The sequence below is a fragment of the Hyla sarda genome, chromosome 2 (assembly GCF_029499605.1).
Source record: "Hyla sarda isolate aHylSar1 chromosome 2, aHylSar1.hap1, whole genome shotgun sequence".
NCBI classification, from domain to species: Eukaryota; Metazoa; Chordata; class Amphibia; order Anura; family Hylidae; genus Hyla; species Hyla sarda.
Window position 1 is genome coordinate 98,676,512 of NC_079190.1, and position 21,363 is coordinate 98,697,874.

General features: G+C 41.1%; 1 protein-coding gene and 1 long non-coding RNA gene across 3 annotated transcripts in view; one reads left to right on the forward strand and one right to left on the reverse strand.

Moving 5' to 3' along the window:
• LOC130358827 (uncharacterized) overlaps positions 1-6,869 on the forward strand; it is a 29,451-nt gene extending 22,582 nt beyond the window's left edge. Inside the window, exons 4-5 of the long non-coding RNA XR_008889658.1 lie at positions 6,540-6,594; positions 6,734-6,869. This is a non-coding gene — a long non-coding RNA (uncharacterized LOC130358827). The remainder of the gene's footprint in view (positions 1-6,539; positions 6,595-6,733) is intronic.
• Positions 4,842-21,363, reverse strand: part of BIN2 (bridging integrator 2) — a 95,460-nt gene continuing 78,938 nt past the window's right edge. The window contains exons 8-12 of one of the 2 annotated variants that reach the window (XM_056562669.1): positions 12,904-12,979; positions 9,327-9,409; positions 7,072-7,835; positions 6,658-6,957; positions 4,842-5,005 (exon numbers count right to left, since the gene is read on the reverse strand). In XM_056562669.1, coding sequence (XP_056418644.1) covers positions 4,974-5,005; positions 6,658-6,957; positions 7,072-7,835; positions 9,327-9,409; positions 12,904-12,979 — 1,255 coding nt within the window. In that variant the 3' untranslated portion in view covers positions 4,842-4,973. Of the gene's footprint in view, positions 5,006-6,657; positions 7,836-9,326; positions 9,410-12,903; positions 12,980-21,363 lie in introns of both variants that reach the window. The other variant, XM_056562668.1, reaches the window with a different exon arrangement.

Genomic DNA, 21,363 nt, shown 5'->3' on the forward strand with positions numbered 1-21,363 from the left:
CCTATGTGCATAATGTATAATGAATGACGCAAACGTAAAGTAAAATGAAAAGTTCAAAATTGCTGATTTTTGGTCACATCATATCTATCACAAAAATGTGATACTAATAAAATCAATGGAAGAAAACAGCCGCATGAACCCTGTGAAGAATCCTGACTTTGGATCAACTTAAACATAAATATTGGTGCTTATAATTGGGCAGTTATCTGTTCATGTAAAAAGGTCCTAAGGCACTAGCTACCTTTTATTGTCTAATGTTGTTTTTAAACTGCCTAAGGAGTTATTGATGACATTTATTCTGCTCAACTATAAGATGTTAAATGGAGACATATTTAAACCATCTAAGACCCAGCTCTTTTTTTTTACTGTACTGCCTCTCATAACATTATCTATTACTTAATACTTTGCTTCATATAGCATACTTTTATTATATATGTTCCTTACCAATAAACCCACTTTAATCATGCTTATCTGAATTCTTGTATTTCTCATGGTCCACATATGGCAAAAATTACCCTACAAATGACCTGCTTTCAGTCAATTGGATACCAAGAAGAGCACTCGCCTACATCAGATCCATTGCCTTTGTATAGCTCCTTTAAAAAATGTCTTAAATATTAAACAGTGTTGGCCATTGCATAAATTTGACTGGAACTCTCCCTTTACTTCTCTCTCAACCAGAAGCATAATTTTTAGCTTCTGGGCCTTGATGAAAAATCTGCAGCAGGGCCCCATGTGCCAATTATAATATTGGTTTCTTATGGGGCAGATGTGCCTCCTAGGTACCAGGGCCCCGGTGCGACAGCTTCCTCTGCACCCCCTGTAGCAACAACCCTGCTCCCAACAGTAAAGACCCAGGTATAAAGTAATGGCTCTATTTCTTACAGCAAGCTTCTATCTCTGAAGAACTCTCAGAATTTCTAGATTAAACTTCAGCTAGATTAAACTTCAGTTACATTCCTAGAAACAAAATTTTACACGTACATTGAATAAAATAACATCAACAACTACAAGCCAATCTAGATGACTTAGGAGCATGGACTAATCACGTGGAAAATAAATGGTGTAATATGCCAATGCACACCTCAAACTGGTTGATGCCCACAACATTAAAAAGAAGCATTTCTGAGGACTTCTTACAATTGGAATTTACCATCTATGTACAAGTAAAGTACACATTTCCAATATCATAGCTCTTCTCCTGGACTTACTTTATAACGAAAGAAAGACCCAACAGGCTTCCAAATGGGAAGTCTGTTCTTGAAGCAGCACACAGAGATGTCTTTACCAGGATTCACTTGTAATGGAGCTGGATATGGATCCTCTAACCTGTGTGGCTGATGACTCTGACCGTATCGGGGAGCGGAGTCTAAGGTGCCGCTGGTCTTCACCAGAGCCAGCCGCAAGGCAGGATGGGCTTGCTGCGGCAGGCAACACCCAGGTCGCTACCCACGACATGGCTCGACCACACAGGTAGCTGGGCAATGCGAGGTACCGAAGCATAAGGCAGTAGCGTAGTCAAACGTAGCAGAAGGTCAAGGCTAATAATGTAGCGGAAGGTCTGGATACATGGGGAAGGCTAACAGGCTAAAGAGTCGCTTAATCTCAGGCTAGGGGCACTGAAGATCCGGGAGGGAAGTGTGGGAGGTGCAGGGACTTTATAATGTAGTGTCAGGTGCAAACTTAAATTTTAGAGCTCCGGTGTGCGCGGCATAGGAGATGGGGACGCGCGCGTCGGAGCTCAGACACTGGAGGAGGCGGCAGCGGGACATGGTGAGTGACGGGCCGGGATTTGCATGCGTCCCGCGATGCAAATCCCAGCCCCGCCGGCAGACGGGGACACAGGGACTCTGTGCTCACGGCCGGTGCTTGCGGCCGAAGCGCAGAGTGTAACATCACTTATATCACATAGAAAAAAAATTCTTATGGAAGCCGGGAGGAAGGGGGAGCTCCCAGATCCATGCTCCAGTAGCTCCAGATCTTTCTGCTGTTACCCTCTAAACTCCTCACTTGACTTCAACCAGCTACAATCCTCCATGATCATCAGATCAAATGTTTGAGCATTCAATATGCTGTGTATTATTCTGAGCACTTCCTGCATGGTATTCATATTTGTTTTGTTTTCTGTTTTGCTTCATCTGCAGGTATACCAGTGTTATTATTTTCTGTACCTAGCTGTGGACAGTATTTACAACTTGTTATGCGGGATCCGCTGACAAATAAGCTCTTACACACCAAAGGTCAAGATGCCACTTAATATAACAGTCCCTTAATAAACAGTCCCTATAAAAGTAGCCTGTTTTTGAAAGTCCCTGAGTAGAAAAAAAAATTTCAGCTCCACATAACTCTTTTCTTTTCCATGGTATGCTTAGAGATTTCTGTAAATAAGGGTATGTTCACACGCGAGTGAAATTCCACACAGTGAACTTTAGCATCTGTGTGAATGGGTCTTCTGCGAGACCCGTTCACACTGCGGAATTTCAGCGGCGGACAATTCCACCGCTGAAATTGTTCTGCGCAAAGAAAGAACATGTACATTCTTTGCGCTGAAGTCTGCAAGCACTGCATAGCCGCGAATGGTGACGGCGCAGTGCCGCACGGTCCTACAGCCGGCTGATAGGCTGAATCACTGCTCGCTGAATTCCGCGAGCGGAGATTCAGCTACAAATCCGTAGTGTAAACATACGCTAAGTGGAAATTTCCTTCTGAAATAGTTACCTTCTTAAACCTAGTAAATCCCCAACTGCTAATTTTCTCACTGTATCTTTTTCAATACTGACCTGAAAAAATTTAAAAATTCTCTGCCCATTTTGATAAAGCTCCTTGCCAAACTTATTAACCCCTTAAGGACTCAACCCATTTTGGCCTTAAGGACTCAGACAATTACATTTTACGTTTTCGTTTTTTCCTCCTCGCCTTCTAAAAATCATAACTCTTTTATATTTTCATCGCCAGACTAGTATGAGGGCTTTTTTTTGCGTAACCAGTTGTCCTTTGTAATGACATTACTCATTATATCATAAAATGTATGGCGCAACCAAAAAACACTATTTTTGTGGGGAAATTAAAAAGAAAAACGCAATTTTGCTAATTTTGGAAAGTTTTGTTTTCACACCGTACAATTTACGGTAAAAATGACGTGTGTTCTTTATTCTGAGGGTCAATACGATTAAAATGATACCCATTATTACATACTTTTATATTATTGTTGTGCTTAAAAAAAATCACAAACTTTTTAACCAAATTAGTATGTTTATAATCCCTTTATTTTGATGACCTATAACTTTTTTATTTTTTCGTATAAGCGGCGGTATGAGGGATCATTTTTTGCGCCATGATCTGTACTTTTTTTTATACCAGATTTGCATATAAAAAACTTTTATTAAATTTTTTTATAATTTTTTTAAATAAAATGTATTTAAAAAGTAGCAATTTTGGACTTTTTTTTTTTTTTACGTTCATGACGTTCACCGTACGGGATCATTAACATTTTATTTTAATAGTTCGGACATTTACGCACGCCGCGATACCAAATATGTCTATTAAATTTATTTTTTACGCTTTTTGGGGGTAAAATAGGAAAAAAGGGACGTTTTACTTTTTTATTGGGGGAGGGGATTTTTCACTTATTTTTCCTTTTACTTTGACATTTTTTAAAAATTTTTTTTACACTTGAATAGTCCCCATAGGGGACTATTCATAGCAATACCATGATTGCTAATACTGATCTGTTCTATGTATAGGACATAGAACAGATCAGTGTTATCGGCGATCTTCTGCTCTGGTCTGCTCGATCTCAGACCAGAGCAGGAGACGCCGGGAGCCGGAAGGAGGAAGGTGAGGGGACCTCCGTGCGGCGTTCTGAATGATTGGATCCCCGCAGCAGTGCTGCGGGCGATCCGATCATTCATTGAAATCGCGTACTGCCGCAGATGCCGGGATCTGTATTGATCCCGACACCTGAGGGGTTAATGGCGGACGCCCGTGAGATCGCGGGCGTTGGCCATTGCCGGCGGGTCCCTGGCTGCGATCAGCAGCCGGGATCAGCCGCGCATGACACGGGCATCGCTCCGATGCCCGCGGTTATGCACAGGATGTAAATGTACGTCCTAGTGCGTTAAGTACCACCGCACCAGGACGTACATTTACGTCCTGCATCCTTAAGGGGTTAAAGAGTCCCTAGTGGGCTCTTTGGCTGGCTACTAAGAGCAACGGATGGAACCAGGTGCATGGTAAACTTGATACTTGTGGCTAGAGCCTACTAAGAGTCTCTGCTCCTTGCCTTGGATCGGGGTAATGTATTCAGTAGGGTACACTGGGATTATCTGAATGGCATTCTATCTACGTTTGGCTTCACTGGCTTTATAAAGTTTGTGATATTAGTTCTATATTCAGACCCATCAGCCACAATATTATCCTATGATTTTATGTAAAACTCCTTTCCTATCACAAATGTGGAGCTTTGGGGCAGTCCTCTTTTACTGCTAATTTTTATGATGGTAACGGAGCCCCCAGTGGAGTCTATAAAGAACAACCATTAAATTCATTAAGTTGGTCTATATCAGCATAAATGCTAAATTACCTACATTTCCATTCCCCCTCCCCCCTTTTTTCCTGATATTTATTTTTATCAGACTCTTTTGTCTATTGTGTTTCAGTAACATAGCCATGATATGCAACCATAACTTTAATCCCTTCCCACAAGGGTATGCTTGCATTAGATATAAGAAGCACGTTTAAAAGCATATTTTGATAATCGGTCTTGATGGCTTTCTTTTTTTTTTTTTTATAAATAAATTAATTATGAAAAAAAAAAAACAATAACAAATGTTTTTTTTCTTTTGTTTTTTTAAGTGATACCTACAGAAAGACTGTAATCATGAGATTGTAGACAATATAATACAGGAGTAAGGAGCAATGTTGTAGGTTCTGCCATAAGCATAAGCTGCTGTTCTGCATTTGGTGTCTGAATTTTACAGTTGTGTCATCACTTGGTCTGTATTTCCTGTATAAAACAAAACACACAGAAATTATATATGCATAGTATGTACTACATGGCTTTGCACGTACATTAACATCCTTTATATTAACAAAACTACAGCCAAAGCACCATTACTGTCTGAAATTGGCCATACACATAATACTGCTATGGCAGAATGAGCCAACAGCGCTCTCTCCCAATCCCACATACATGGCACTTTTAGTTTGGCACGTGTTCTCATTAGGAAGCTGGAAAGCCACTTACAGACTCTTTTTCCATTATTTCTGATCTTTCTGTCCCACAACATCTGTCATCAGGGAAGGTCAGGAGACTGCCATACACATTAGATGATTGTCAGTCAGTATAGTCCGGTTTGGCTGACACTTACCTAGGGTGTATGGCCAAGGTTAGGATACTTTGACATGATGTAGATCTTCCTCAAATCCATGCTAAATGTTGCAGATTTGATGATGTTTTTGATGCTATGTTTCCACAGCAAAATCCACAACAATAACATATTTTATTGTGGACTTGCTGTGGATTTGGGCTTTCCCATTGAAGTAACTAGGGAAAATCTGCAATAAATCCAAAGCAAATTTGCAGCATAGTTGGCTACAAATTTAAAGCAGGTAATTTCCATGCAAATTAAGTGCATTTTTTCCCCCCACAGTGTTTAAAAGAAATTTGGTCTGTACTGTACATCACTGTTACTGTAATACATAGAAGGTATTTTGCATGCAAGTCTGCGACGTATACAATGCATGTGAAAAAAAAACACCTGTAATGTGTACTGCACTTTAAGCTTGGGTTACAAGTGTCAATGTCATTAGAAAAAAAGATACGTTAAAAGTTTTTATTGGTCAGGGTGTGTTCAATCCTCCACCGATCTCTGAAATGAGCTAGGAGACGCTTGCCACCTTTTCTGTTTCGCTGCACTATACTTTCTCTGGAGTTTGTCTCCTGCCGTAAGACAGAGATTGCAGCAAGGAGTAAAACACTTAACCACCCCAGCTCAATTTTGAGATTGATGAGGATCCAAACACTCAGACCCGACCGATCGAAATTCTTGATATGTCTCTTTGACATGTGAAATTTTTTTTTTTTATAATGTCAGGTATACTTTAAATGCACTCATTTTGTCACATTTGACTTTTGTTTTTACTTTTGTCACCAGTCCATTATGGTCCCCCTTCAATTTTGTTTGAAAAAAGGGATGTGATTTGGCTCCTAATTGAAAGCTTATAAACTTATAAAATTTCTATACAGTTTTTATTGCAAATTGTTAGTTTAAAAAGATCCTACGAACACTTTCCCCTATGCTATAGTGAGTTGTACGGATTGTAGACTAGAGATGTGCATCCTTTTACTGCTGGCACCTTAGGGGCCAGGATATGTTAATCCCAGGGCATGGCCATCACCGGATAAGGTCCATGCAAAAAATTTTAATATTTCTTAATTTGTACAAAATTAGTACATTCAAAAAATTGGGGACAAATGTTTCTAGGAACATTACGTCAGCCAATAATAATCATGTTCAATATGTCCTTAACATTTACAGTAAGGATTTATCTTATGCCCACCCATGGCTGTGCTAGGAGTGCTAAATTGTGAAGGTAAGCAATTTTTTTGTGCTACAGGTTAGTAAAAGTGGTCTGTAATTAAATCTTGCAGCATACCTGATTCACTTTGGAGTGTCCCAGTTATTTTGTCAGATGTTTCATTACTTAGATTATGTGTTGCTTCATCTGTTAGGCATGGTTGGCAAGAATGTGGTACACAATCGGAATTTGTATCACCTAGATTCTGCTTCACTTCATCAGTTCTACATGGCTGGCAGGAATTTTGAACTGAAGAAGGCTCATCACTTGGATTCTTCACATCATCACTTGGACAAGGCTGGAAGGGATTTGGCTCAGAAGAAAAAGGTTCATCGCCAGGATTCTTCACATCATCACTTGGACAAGGCTGGAAGGGAACTGGCACAGAAGAAGGTTCATCACTTGAATTTTTCATTTGATTAGTTGTACATGGTTGACAGGAATTTATCACAGAAGACGACAATGGTTTTGTTGGTCTTTTAGAATCCTTACCTTCATGTATATTTTCACATTCTGGAGGCGCTACTGTTATATGGCATTCCATTCCAATGTGTTGATGGATTTCAACATCCTCTTTGTTTCCTTCTGTAGAAATATTATTTTGTTTTTCGTTCTCTGATTCTCCGGAGTCTCTTTGGGGACTTTCATTAGAATTCTCTTGTGTGCTGTCTATCACTTTCTGAATATCTCCATCTTTTATGTTCTCAGTGCCCAGTTGCTTGGTATCACTAGAACCTTCGTAGGCTTCTTCCTTAACTATATAACTGGAGTGACCTTTAGTCTCACAGATTACCTTGTAGTCACTTCTACTCTGTGTAAAGATGTCAGTATTTTTCTGTGTTGCATTTTCTGATACCTTCTCATTTGTTATCACTTGATGTTTTTGAGACATTTCCTTACTGTCACAATTTGAGTCACTTCCTGCCTTATTCTCCAAGTGTTCAGTTTCTTCAGGTACTGATGTATCATCACGTGAACATTCCTCATTTTTCTGATGTACTGATTCTTCCGGTTGTTTCACATCTGGAATAATGTTTGATTCTTCACAAGTCACTTCTTCAGTTGAAGTAGAAGAATTTTCATCTTTGTTGGAGTCTTGAGTTTCATTTGAAGTTAAAGATATGCGATTGGCCTTATATTTTTCATCTAACAAATCTTTTTCACCAATTGAAATGCTTGTCCCTGGGTCTATTGAAGCCATGAAAAAGGAACTAGAAGAACTTATAGGGGATGAGATCAGCAGAGAATTTCTTTTACTGAAAATGAGAGATGTCTAGATTTAAAATTCAAAACAATCAAAAAGCAAAAAACTAAAATATTAGGTGCACCTACTATAGAATTAATAGAATATGTCATTATCTGTGTGTACATGACAAATCACTCAAGCTAAACCATGGCCCCAGTTCGCATTGCAAGGGGAGAAGTGCATCTAGTAGGCAATGATTTTTACACAACTTAAAATGACCTGGTTGCTCGCTCATTGGCTGACCGCTGGCTCTATTACACAGGGTGAAGTTGGCCAATAATAGCTCTGTGTAATGGGGCCCTTAATATGGGCAAAATATATGTGTGTGTGTATATATATATATATAGTTGCAAAATATATAATTGCAATTTTTGCAAGTAATGTTCATGAGACATTGCTGCAGGGATTTATTCTGCCTCATGAATGATGCACCCAATGCAATCTTGCCTCCTCAGAATGTCAGTTCATAGAGAGCTCATTTCTTTTACAACAAAATTATAGATTTCACATTCCCCAGTTAGAGGAATAAGCCTTAATTAGGGGGAACCCATAAAATATTAATCTTGACACGGCAACTCTATCTTCAAGTTCAAGAATCATATATTGTATACAAGGTGATTCAAAAAGGATGGTGCAAAAGTAAGTCCTATAGTTAAAGGGCTATTCCAGGCAAAACCTTTTTTTATATATATATCAACTGGCTCCGGAAAGTTAAACAGATTTGTAAATTACTTCTATTAAAAAAAATCTTAATCCTTCCAATAGTTATTAGCTTCTGAAGTTTTCTGAAGTTTTCTGTCTAACTGCTCAATGATGATGTCACGTCCTGGGAGCTGTGATGATGGGAGAATATCCCCATAGGAACTGCACAGCTCCCGGGACGTGAGTCATCAGAGAGCAGTTAGACAGAAAACAACAACTCAACTTCAGAAACTAATAACAATTGGAAGGATTAAGATTTTTTTTATAGAAGTAATCTACAAATCTGTTTAACTTTCCGGAGCCACTTGATATATAAAAAAACGTTTTGGCCTGGAATACCCCTTTAAAGTAACATCAGTGGTAAATGGAAAGTGACTGAAAAAGCTAAACTGGCTTAGCTGCCCATAGCAACCATGCACAGCACAGCTTTCATTTGGAAAAGCCAAATTTTAAATGCTTACATCACTATGGCAACATCAAAGCACAAAAAAGCTTGATAAATTTGCTCCGCATAGAAACTAGAAAAGTCTGCAGCACCCAACTGTCTAGCCGTATGTGAGCATAGTCCTAGAAAGTTACCAGGCTAACAAGTATAGAACTGTAGGTGCCACAAATCATGGAATGGTGTAGCTTACAAACCGCTGTGCATTTGAACATTTGTAGTAGATAGATAACACTTGGATAGATGTTGTTTCTTTTCATGTTAACAAAATTGTGTTATGTTCTCTTGGTTATGAATACAGAGGATATAATTTTGCACCATCCGTTTTAAATCACCTTGTATACTATAATAACATACCTTTTGACTCCTTTCACAACAAAGACTTTGGTGGAATGTTGTCGCTCTAGTTTACTCATAACTTCATATAGGTCATGGTTTAGCTGTAAGGAGGATGACACAGATTCCTGTATTTAATTGGCTGATTGTTTGCTGTAGACAACTGCTTAATGTTTTCTCTGCTAATAGGAAGAGATTTATCAAAACCTGTGTAGAGGAAGAATGGTGCAGTTTCCCATAGCAACCAATCAGATTGCTTCTTTCACTTTCCAAAGACTTCTTTAAAATTAAAGAAGCAATCTGGTTGCTATGGGCAATTGCATCAGTCTACATAGGTTTTGATAAATCTCCTCCACAGTTCATGAGTTTAAAGGAAAACTGTCAGCAAGTTCATCCACACTAAACCCAATACATTAGGTTATAGTGTGGGTGAACAGGAGTCTGTAACGTGCTTACTTACTTAGTAAAGTTTTGTTTTGGCTGAGTTTGCATTCTAAAGTATCTGCCATCCATCCCGGTTTTGCGCGCAGCAGGCGGGTCCCGTGTTCCGGAGACAGGCTCCCGAAGCCTGCCCCCCTTGTTGCATATTAATTTTTTGCTTTTCCGTGTCCTAATGATGTGGAGTTATTTGCCCCCCCCCCCCCTAAGTGTTGCGCTCTGTCTTCTGAGCACATGCGCTGTTTTGTGACACAGAGCGATTCTGAGGACGCACAGCTCTCCCTACATCAAGACGGAGAGCTGGGTCAAAAAGACAGCGCTAAGGGGGGAGGATAACTTCCTGTAGAGCATACAGAAGTTGATAAGTACTGGAAGGATTAAGATTTTAAATAGAAGTAATTTAAAAATCTGTTTAGCGTTCTGGCACAAGTTGATTTATAAAAAAAAAAATTCACTGAAGTACCCCTTTAAGGTATAAAAGCAAGCTGTACCAAGGAGGCAGGGCTGAGCGCCTCAAGTGTCCCAAAGATCGAACACCTCCTTGCTCACCCTCACCCCTGAGCCCCTCGACTGAAGTACAAGGCTCAGTTTACAATCAAGGAGGGACTGGGAGATGAGGGCAAGTAAGGAGGCATACCAGGCAATGGCACATTTCTACCTCTTTGACACCTGCTTGAAAAATTAAAAGGCAATTTTATAAGTTTTGACAGCCAGCATCTGCTCCAGGAAAGGTACAACTTGTTTTTTTGCAGCAAATAGAGCTGACAGATTCCTTTTAAAGCTCTTTGTTTGTAAAATATTATATCAATTCTTAAGAAATTGTGATATATCTATTCTAAAATGAAATATCTATTATAATCTAATCTAATTTCCAATTAGGAACTTTGTGCATTAATAAGTTGATCTCCAAAATAGACAGATAACCACAAAACAGTAAGAGGGGACGATTGCAGCGGGTGTCAGGAGGAGTGACATCCGCTATGATCTGTCCCTTACTGCAGGTACTACTGCTCCCAACATGGAGCACACTCTGCTTCGTGCTGTGAGCTGTAGTACCTGCATTAATAGACGGATCGCAACGAGTGTAACTCCTGACACCCACTGTGATCATCCTGTATAATGTATAGACACAGCTCTTCTATGGTCCCCTGCACTGACGTATATATACACACATATTCATATTTCCCGCAGAGAGCTGTGATTGGCTGGAACCATCTGGCCAATCACAGCTCTGCGGGAAATAGGAATATGTGTATATATACGTCAGTGCAGGGGACCATAGAAGAGCGGCCGGCCGCATCTATACATTATACAGGAGGATTGCAACGGACCCCGGCGATCTTTCAATTAGTACAGGTAACTACTACTCCCACCATGGAACAGTGTGTTCCATGCTGGGAGTAGTAGTACTACCAAAAAAATGTAAAAAATAAATAAAAAGTAAAAAACACACACTACATTTTTATTATTGTCGGCTACATTTTTAGTGCCCTACCCGCCCACATAAATTGATCCCTGTTAAAAAATTAATAAAAATTTTGTTATAAAAAAGATACATTTTGTTAAATACAATTTGTTCCATCACTACTGTATCTTTTTTATTATTATTTTTTTTTAATGGTACCCTACGAAATTTTAATAAAAAAGGTATCTCCATCACTTTTTTGGATCGCTAAAGTCCAAAAGAGAATAAAAAATGCCTGAAAAAACGCCAAAGTTAAAACCCACATGGCGTTTTTCTTGGCGTTTTTCACTCCCATAGACTTCTATGGGAGGAAAACGCCAAGATTTTCCAGAAAAACGCCAAAGTCTCGACAAGAGGTCGTTTTTAAAAACTGCCAAGGAGCCCAAAAATGCCAAAAGGATTAAAAAAACACCAAGTGGATCTCAATCGAGAAGTTTTTTGGATTCTTAAATTATCAATACGAGTTCCTCTTGGTATGAATAAACGGCAGGATGTCATCCTCCACTATTAAGTATAACTCTATTTATGTCATCTTCTATGTATTTCTTGACATCTTCACATGTTCCCCAGTTGTCCATTAATATATATTGATTCACTTGTATACTTATGTTAATTTTTACATAGGACTTATCTGGCGATACATTCTCAAGATGTCAATTCATATGTAGCTTCTTTACAGCCTATGTGCATGATTGGCATACATCTTCTCAATATGAAATTTAATAACTTATGTCTTTATATTTATTCATTTTTCTCTCATCTCTCCATACATTGGTCATTTATTATTTTCAGACATTATTCTTTTATGTAGTTACAATTATATTTGTATTTACCCATTGTTTTGATACTTGAAGTATATTTCTAATGTTTACCTGTAAGGGGTTAATTCCTGCCGGTCACATGACCTGTGACCGTCTGTAATTACCTCACTGCCTATTTAAGCCGACTTGTAACATGCATTTGTTGTATGACTAAGAGCGCTTGCAGCGCTTGAAACGCGTAACTTGTTCCTTCCTTGTCCTATGGATTAAACCCGATTTTATCTGCATTGAGCTGGATCCGATCTCCTTCATTTTTTCATTTTGTTAAATACAATTTGTTCCATCACTACTGTATCTTTTTTATTATTATTTTTTTTTTAATGGTACCCTACGAAATTTTAATAAAAAAGGTATCTCCATCACTTTTTTGGATCGCTAAAGTCCAAAAGAGAATAAAAAATGCCTGAAAAAACGCCAAAGTTAAAACCCACATGGCGTTTTTCTTGGCGTTTTTCACTCCCATAGACTTCTATGGGAGGAAAACGCCAAGATTTTCCAGAAAAACGCCAAAGTCTCGACAAGAGGTCGTTTTTTAAAAACTGCCAAGGAGCCCAAAAATGCCAAAAGGATTAAAAAAACACCAAGTGGATTTGGCATTTTGCAGTTTACTATTGACTTGCAGCTAACATCTGGCCGAAGCGTTTTTTCACAAAAAAAAAAACGCCATGCGGCAGAATGGGCGTTTTTATTGGCATATTTGTAAAAAAAAAATGTGGAAACCTAGTCTTATAGAATGAACACTAAAAAAACTATTGATGAATTCCCCTCCTAAGTTCCTATTTCTTCTTAGTACATAACCAACAATGGCTATACACTTCTAGTTTGTTAATTCTGTAGGATACATTTTTACTTTATGTAGAAACATTACACCTACCTTGCTCATCTCCTTGTAGAAAACATCTCTAAGATTGGAAATATTCTTAAAGATGGTCACATAACATCCAATTCGACTGCAGTAAACAGAAAACGGTAGTTATAGGACCAATGTATACTATTAAAATTTTTATAGTACATGAAAATGTATACACACATTTTAAACGGGAAAAGATAACATGACCATGTGTTCGAGTATAGTTTAATCAATAAAATGTCACTAAAGTCACACTCTGAGAATTATCCAGTACTGGATAGTACTTTTCTTCCAGGGAGCGAGTCTTTGGTCAAATCCAGCTTCTCATGACATTTATTATGTGGAAGAAGTAGATTTTGTAGCACATTACACAAAAAAAGGTGAAATGAACAATCTAAGTTTTGTATCAAAATAAGGCTCAAATTTATATATGTATATATATATATATATATATATATATATATAATATATATATATAGACAAAGAATCTATATCGCGGTGGGACGGTCCAAGCTATTTGACCGCCATTTGACCTCCATGTTTTAACTGCATCTTCATGTTTCACCTATATCCTTGTGCTGGCAGTGTGCTGCTGCATTCTTCTGTTGCTGTATATCTAGCCTAGTAGCGTGCACCTGTAGGCTAGGTCCATATAATAGTTTGGTATCAAGTAAAGTGCTGGCTGACTTATTCTTTGTCTGTATTGCACATACGGGGGAGTGGCTACCTCCATGTTGGCCTTGCACCCCACTCACCTCTATCAGGTGTGTATATCAGGTGTCTTGAATGTTCCAGACCCTGCCATGCTTACTGAATTGTTCACACAGAGGCATATTCACAGTGTAGGGTCCCTCCCAATGAGGCCACCTTATCGCGGTGGGACGGTCCAAGCTATTTGACCGCCGGCGGAGACAAATTTGCGAGCTAAGTGCCTCACTATTTCATAGTTTCACATTTGCATCTATTACACCATAGCTGTATAGCTCTCCATGTTTTAACTGCATCTTCATGTTTCACCTATATCCTTGTGCTGGCAGTGTGCTGCTGCATTCTTCTGTTGCTGTATATCTAGCCTAGTAGCGTGCACCTGTAGGCCAGGTCCATATAATAGTTTGGTATCAACTAAAGTGCTGGCTGACTTATTCTTTGTCTGTATCGCACATACGGGGGAGTGGCTACCTCCATGTTGGCCTTGCACCCCACCCACCTCTATCATGTGTGTATATAAGGTGTCTTGGATGTTCCAGACCTTGCCATGCTTACTGAATTGTTCACACAGAGGCATATTCACAGTGTAGGGTCCGTCCCAATGAGGCCACCTTATCGCGGTGGGACGGTCCAAGCTATTTGACCGCCGGCGGAGACAAATTTGCGAGCTAAGTGCCTCACTATTTCATAGTTTCACATTTGCATCTATTACACCATAGCTGTATAGCTCTCCATGTTTTAACTGCATATACATGTTTCACCTATATCCTTGTGCTGGCAGTGTGCTGCTGCATTCTTCTGTTGCTATAAATATATATACATATTAGGGATCAACCGATATCGTTTTTTTTAGGGCCGATAGCGATAATCGGTGGAGGTTAGCCGATTATCCGATAGCCGATAACTTATACCAATATTCTGGTATAAGTTATCGGCTATTTAACCCCCCCGCGACACCGCTGCAGATCATTGATTTAAAGCGGGTGCTTTAAATCAATGCACTGCAGTGGCTTTTGCGGTACCATAGGCCGCCGCCGCCACCACCCGCTTCTCTCCCCCTTCCTGTCAGGGTGCTCCGGGCCATCCATCGTTCCTGTGGTGTCCGGGGGCGTTCCGGATGAAGGGTGAACCGGTCCGGGCTGTCCTTCTTCTCCAGCGGTCATCTTCTCCACTCCGGGCAGGCTCCGTCCTAGTACGCTGCATAGACGCCGCTGCGCAGTGACGCCCGTGCGCAGCGACGCACCTGACGTCACGGTGTAGTGGCGTCTATGCAGCTACTGGGCCGGAGCCTGCCCGGAGTGGAGAAGATGACTGTCGGAGAAGGACAGCCCGGACAGGTTCACCCGGAACGCCCCCGGACACTACAGGAACGATGGATGGCCCGGACCACCCCCATTACGGGTAAGTTAATTTTTTTTTATTGACTCGGAGGGTGGGGGAGGGGCCTGACCGGTATAGCGGTATGGGCAAAAATCCATACCGGTATACCACCCAGCATCACGGTGGGGGGTGTGACACGGTGCTGGGGACCCGTCGCGGTGCGGCGGGGAGGGGGGCGGTCGCGGTGCGGGGGGCGGGGCATTATCGGCTTATCGGCAAGGTAATTGCCGATACCGATAATGCCCAAAATCGTGATTATCGGCCGATAATATCGGCCATACCGATAATTGGTCGATCCCTAATATATATATATACATCCACTCCAAGAAACAAAAGCTGCAGCACTCCAAGGTACAAGGTGAATAAGATTTATTGACCCAACATCAGAAACAACGTTTCAACTGCCCAATTGCAGTCTTTCTCAAGCTCATCAACCAGTGCAAATGGCAAGATATTTATACAAAGGGGTGTATACAATATTAATTAATTAACAATGTGGATAAAGTGCTTACAGTATCAGAAATACATTAATAAAGGCAATCGTAGCGTGCATCGGTGTATGGTGCATTAAGAAATATACATGCTTCACACTGTTAACAGTGTTCCGCATATGTTATCATAAAATAACAAAGTGTGTGACATTAAAATATTATAAGAGAGGCAATTCATACTTGATTAAATGGTTAGATGAATAATAATTATGTATTTTACCATGCAGAACGACTGTATCATGTTGGCGTGGAACGCCGCCCGTGCTTCCGGTACGTTGCGCCATGACAGAGGGCAGGGTGCATGCGTATGGAAGACGTCACTGGACCTGAGGCCAATAACCGGCTGGCGTCACTGTAGCCATGGAAACCTAGCTCTGCGTGACAGTGCGCAAGCGCAGTGTCTATCGCTGAGTCCTACACTGCCATAGGGAGGTCTGGCATACCTCCATACAATGAATGCAATGTGGATTGGCGCAGGGAAGATACGTACTGAGGACTCGCTGCCCCCGTATATACAAAGACAGGGAGACCCCTGTGCACGCATGGGGACCCCCGGGTTAGCGGTTGGTCCTCATAGGTACAACAGCACGAACCTCACTGCCGCATATCCAAGAATATGTAGTAAAAATGGCAAGAGGACAAGAAAAAGTATATTCAGGCATCTGTCATGGTATCTTTTTTGTTGCGTATGTTGCCTTCTCTTGTACATCATCTAAAATGATAAAAAGACATAGCATGAGATACAAAATTCAATGTAATATTAATATGTAGAGATCACATCACATTCGAGTAATGGCAAGATGGTTGCTAACGGTAACAGACACTTTAATAGCTTATTCGTTCATGTTATATTTAGAATGCCTGGGGTTACCACAAACTCCACATTGAGACCATGGGGTCATAGGGAGTTGAGTGTGTGGATCCACCGCAACTCCCGTTTTTTTAGAAGACTTGTACGATCTCCATCGTATTTCAAAGAGGGGGATATGGTCAAGGAGTGGGAATTTGAGGTCCTTCTCTGTATGTCCAGCTCCAAAAAATGTTTGGAGACTGGAAGGTCAATCCGTTGTTTTCTTATTGAATATTGGTTGTTATGATTCGGCTAGCTGGATGTGGATCCTCTGTGTCAGCGAGGGATTGGCGTGGACCGTGCCGGTGGACCGGTTCTAGGTTGCTACTGGTTTTCACCAGAGCCCACCGCAAAGCGGGATGGTCTTGCTGCGGCGGTAGCAACCAGGTCGCATCCACTATCAACGGCTCAACCTCGCTGACTGCTGAGAAGGCGTGGGACAGAAGGACTAGGCAGAGGCAAGGTCAGACGTAGCAGAAGGTCGGCGCAGGCGGCAAGGTTCGTAGTCAATAGCAATAGCAGAAGGTCTGGAACACAGCTTTGGACAACACTAAACGCTTTCTCTGGCAAAAGGCAACAAGATCCGGCAAGGAAGTGAAGGGGAAGTGAGGTTAAACAGACAGGGAGCAGGTGGAGGCTAATTAGACTGATTGGGCCAGGCACCAATCATTGGTGCACTGGCTCTTTAAATCTCAGAGAGCTGGCGCGCGCGCCCTAGAGAACGGAGCCGCGCGCCAGAACGTGACAGCCGGGGACCAGGACGGGTAAGTGGCTTGGGATGCGATTTGCGAGCGGGCGCATCCCGCTATGCGAATCACATCCCCATCGTGAATGTCAGTGCAGCGCTCCCGGTCAGCGGGTCTGACCGGGGCGCTGCAGAGAGGAGAACGCCGCGAGCGCTCCGGGGAGGAACAGGGACCCGGAGCGCTCGGCGTAACATTGGTGTTGATTTATGCGGTTTTTAAAGGGCAAAGTTGTTTCTCCTACATAAATGTAGGTGCAGGGACAACTGAGGACATATATCACGTGGTCCATAGTACACGTGAGATATGACTTGATGGGAAACACTTGACCTGTGACCGGATGCACAAAATTGGGACCTTTTATCATGAATTTACAATTAATACATTGCCTACACGGGTAAGAGCCTTTATTTTGTACCGTGATAAAAGATTGATGACTACCCTGGTTGGTGGAAATGTCGGTTTTGACTAGTTTGTTACGAAGGCTAGGAGGTCTACGGTAAGACATTAATGGTAATGTTTGGAATTCCTGTATGTCAGGGAAACTCTTCTTAATTATGTGCCAATACCTGCGTACCGTGCTTGCTATATTATTTGCACTGGGAATATAGGTAGTTACAAAAGGGATGCGTGTTAGAGAGTTAGTAGGGCTTGTAGTGGAAAGTAGATTATTCCTGATCATGTTTTTAACTTCCTGTTTGCTTTGTTCTATGAGTACATGGGGATAACCCCTATCTCTAAAGTTTTGAGCCATGCGGTCCAAAGTTGGTGAGATGTTATCCTCTCTGCTTACTATGCGTCGTACTCTCATCATTTGGCTCTTAGGTAGAGAGCGGCTCACATGTTTAGGATGAAAACTATTGTACTTAAGAATGGAATTACAATCAGTACTCTTGGTGAAGAGATCCGTATGTAATTGGTTGTTTGAAAGAGAAACTGTGGTATCAATAAAATCAACAGAGGTATGGGACCAAGTAAGTGTAAATTGGATGTGTGGATTTATCTGGTTGAGGTAGGAGTGAAATGAGTGTAATTCCTCCTCACTTCCCCTCCAGATCAAAAATACATCATCAATGTATCGCCACCACCTTAGCACGTGGCCAAAGTGGGGCGATACATAGATGGAAAACTATTCCATGGTGCCCACGTATATGTTAGCATACGTGGGCACCACGTTAGTGCCCATAGCGGTCCCCGCTATCTGGGCATACAAACAATGAGAAATAATTGTTCTTCAAGATGAGTGTAAGTAAAGACATGAGAAATTCTGTTTTGGCTGGAGTAAAATCAGACCTGATGGTGTTATTAATTGCAGATATGCCTTGGTCGTGGGGTATGGAGGTATACAAGTTGCAAATGTCTAGAGTAGCCAAGATGATATTGTCAGTGATGGTGAGTTGCTGCAATTGTGAAAGAAAGTCAGATGTGTCATGAATGTATGATTTGGCAGAGGTAGCATACTGTCTAAGGACTTGGCCTAAGAAGATGGACAAATGACTGGTCACTGAATCCCTCCCAGAGACAATGGGTCTACTGGGAGGATCTACCAAGGTTTTATGGATCTTAGGCAAGATGTAGAGAAGTGGGGTCTTAGGATGAGATACCAATAGATATTGGTAAAGTGACTCGTCAATGTTTCCTTCTGATAGAGCGTTTTGTAGTACTGTTTTGATCTGTTTTTCAATTTTCATTCTAGGATCAGATTGTAACGGTTGATAAGTGATACTGTCATTCAATTGTCTAGTGACATTCATTATGTATTTGGACCGATCCATGACCACAATCGCCCCTCCCTTGTCTGCTGGCTTGATGACAAGATTGTGGTCATGGATCAGTCCTTGGAGTGCTTGATGCTGTTTGTACGTAAGGTTATGTTTTTTGTGGACAGATGACTCTCTAATTTTTTTCAAGATCCCTATTAACCAGTGTTTGGAATGTATCCACTGCACTGGAAGATAAGGGAGGATGAAAGTTGCTTGGGTTTCTCAATGCATAATCAGAAGCTTTAAAAGGTGAACTATCAATACAGACAGATGTAATAGGTTTACTAGGATTGGAATGAAACCAAATCTTGAGCTTGACATGCCTGAGAAATTGTGCCAAGTCAAGTTTGGTTTGGAACCAATCAAATGTGTTCACAGGGCAAAAATTTAAACCATTAGACAACAATGTTATTTGATCCTGTGACAATGAAAAAGAGGAAAGGTTTACCACTTCTTTTTGGTGAATTTCAGTTGAGTCTGTGTCTGTTGTTGGGGGGGCACGCCCAGCCCGTTGTCCTCTTGTCTTTATTTGTTCTTCTGTGTTTTCGTCCTCCTCGTCTGGTGAATTTCTTAATGTGCGTTGGCTTTGTCCTAAAAAAGCGGCATCCTACTTACACATACTTGGTCCCATACCTCTGTTGATTTTATTGATACCACAGTTTCTCTTTCAAACAACCAATTACATACGGATCTCTTCACCAAGAGCACTGATTGTAATTCCATTCTTAAGTACAATAGTTTTCATCCTAAACATGTGGGCCGCTCTCTACCTAAGAGCCAAATGATGAGAGTACGATGCATAGTAAGCAGAGAGGATAACATCTCACCAACTTTGGACCGCATGGCTCAAAACTTTAGAGATAGGGGTTATCCCCATGTACTCATAGAACAATGGAAGTTAAAAACATGGACAGGAATAATCTACTTTCCACTACAAGCCCTACTAACTCTCTAACACGCATCCCTTATGTTACTACCTATAGACCCAGTGCGAATAATATAGCAAGCACGGTACGCAGGTATTGGCACATAATTAAGAAGAGTTTCCCTGACATACAGAAATTCCAAACATTACCATTAATGTCTTATCGTAGACCTCCTAGCCTTCGTAACAAACTAGTCAAAACCGACATTTCCACCATCCAGGGTAGTCATCAATCTTTTATCACGGTACAAAATAAAGTCTCTTACCCGTGTAGGCAATGTATTAATTGTAAATTCATGATAAAAGGTCCCAATTTTGTGCATCCGGTCACAGGTCAAGTGTTTCCCATCAAGGCATATCTCACGTGTATTATGGACCACGTGATATATGTCCTCAGTTGTCCGTGCCCCTACATTTATGCAGGAGAAACAACTTTGCCCTTTAAAAACCGCATAAATCAACACCGATATTCAATAAGAAAACAACGGATTGACCTTCCAGTCTCCAAACATTTTTTGGAGGCTGGACATACAGAGAAGGACCTCAAATTCACACTCCTTGACAATATCCCCACTTTGAAACACGGTGGAGATCGTACAAGTCTTCTAAAAAAACGGGAGTTGCGGTGGATCCACACACTCAACTCCCTATGACCCCATGGTCTCAATGTGGAGTTTGTGGTAACCCCAGGCATTCTAAATATAACATGAACGAATAAGCTATTAAAGTGTCTGTTACCGTTAGCAACCATCTTGCCATTACTCGAATGTGATGTGATCTCTACATATTAATATTACATTGAATTTTGTATCTCATGCTATGTCTTTTTATCATTTTATATGATGTACAAGAGAAGGCAACATACGCAACAAGAAAGATACCATGACAGGTGCCTGAATATACTTTTTCTTGTCCTCTTGCCATTTTTACTACATATTCTTGGATATGCGGCAGTGAGGTTCGTGCTGTTGTACCTATGGGGACCAACCGCTAACCCGGGGGTCCCCATGCGTGCACAGGGGTCTCCCTGCCTTTGTATATACGGGGGCAGCGAGTCCTCAGTACGTATCTCCCCTGCGCCAATCCACATTGCATTCATTGTATGGAGGTATGCCAGACCTCCCTATGGCAGTGTAGGACTCAGCGATAGACACTGCGCTTGCGCACTGTCACGCAGAGCCATGTTTCCATGGCTACAGTGACGCAGGCTCGTTATTGGCCTCAGGTCCAGTGACGTCTTCCACACGCATGCGCCCTGCCCTCTGTCATGGTGCAGCGTACCAGAAGCACGGGCGGCGTTCCCCGCCAACATGATACAGTCGTTCTGCATGGTAAAATACATAATTATTATTCATCTAACCATTTAATCAAGTATGAATTGCCTCTCTTATAATATTTTAATGTCACACACTTTGTTATTTTATGATAACATATGCGGAACACTGTTAACAGAGTTAAGCATGTATGTTTCTTAATGCACCATACACCGATGCATGCTACGATTGCCTTTATTAATGTATTTCTGATACTGTAAGCACTTTATCCACCTTGTTAATCAATTAATATTGTATACACTCCTTTGTATAAATATCTTGCCATTTGCACTGGTTGTTGAGCTTGAGAA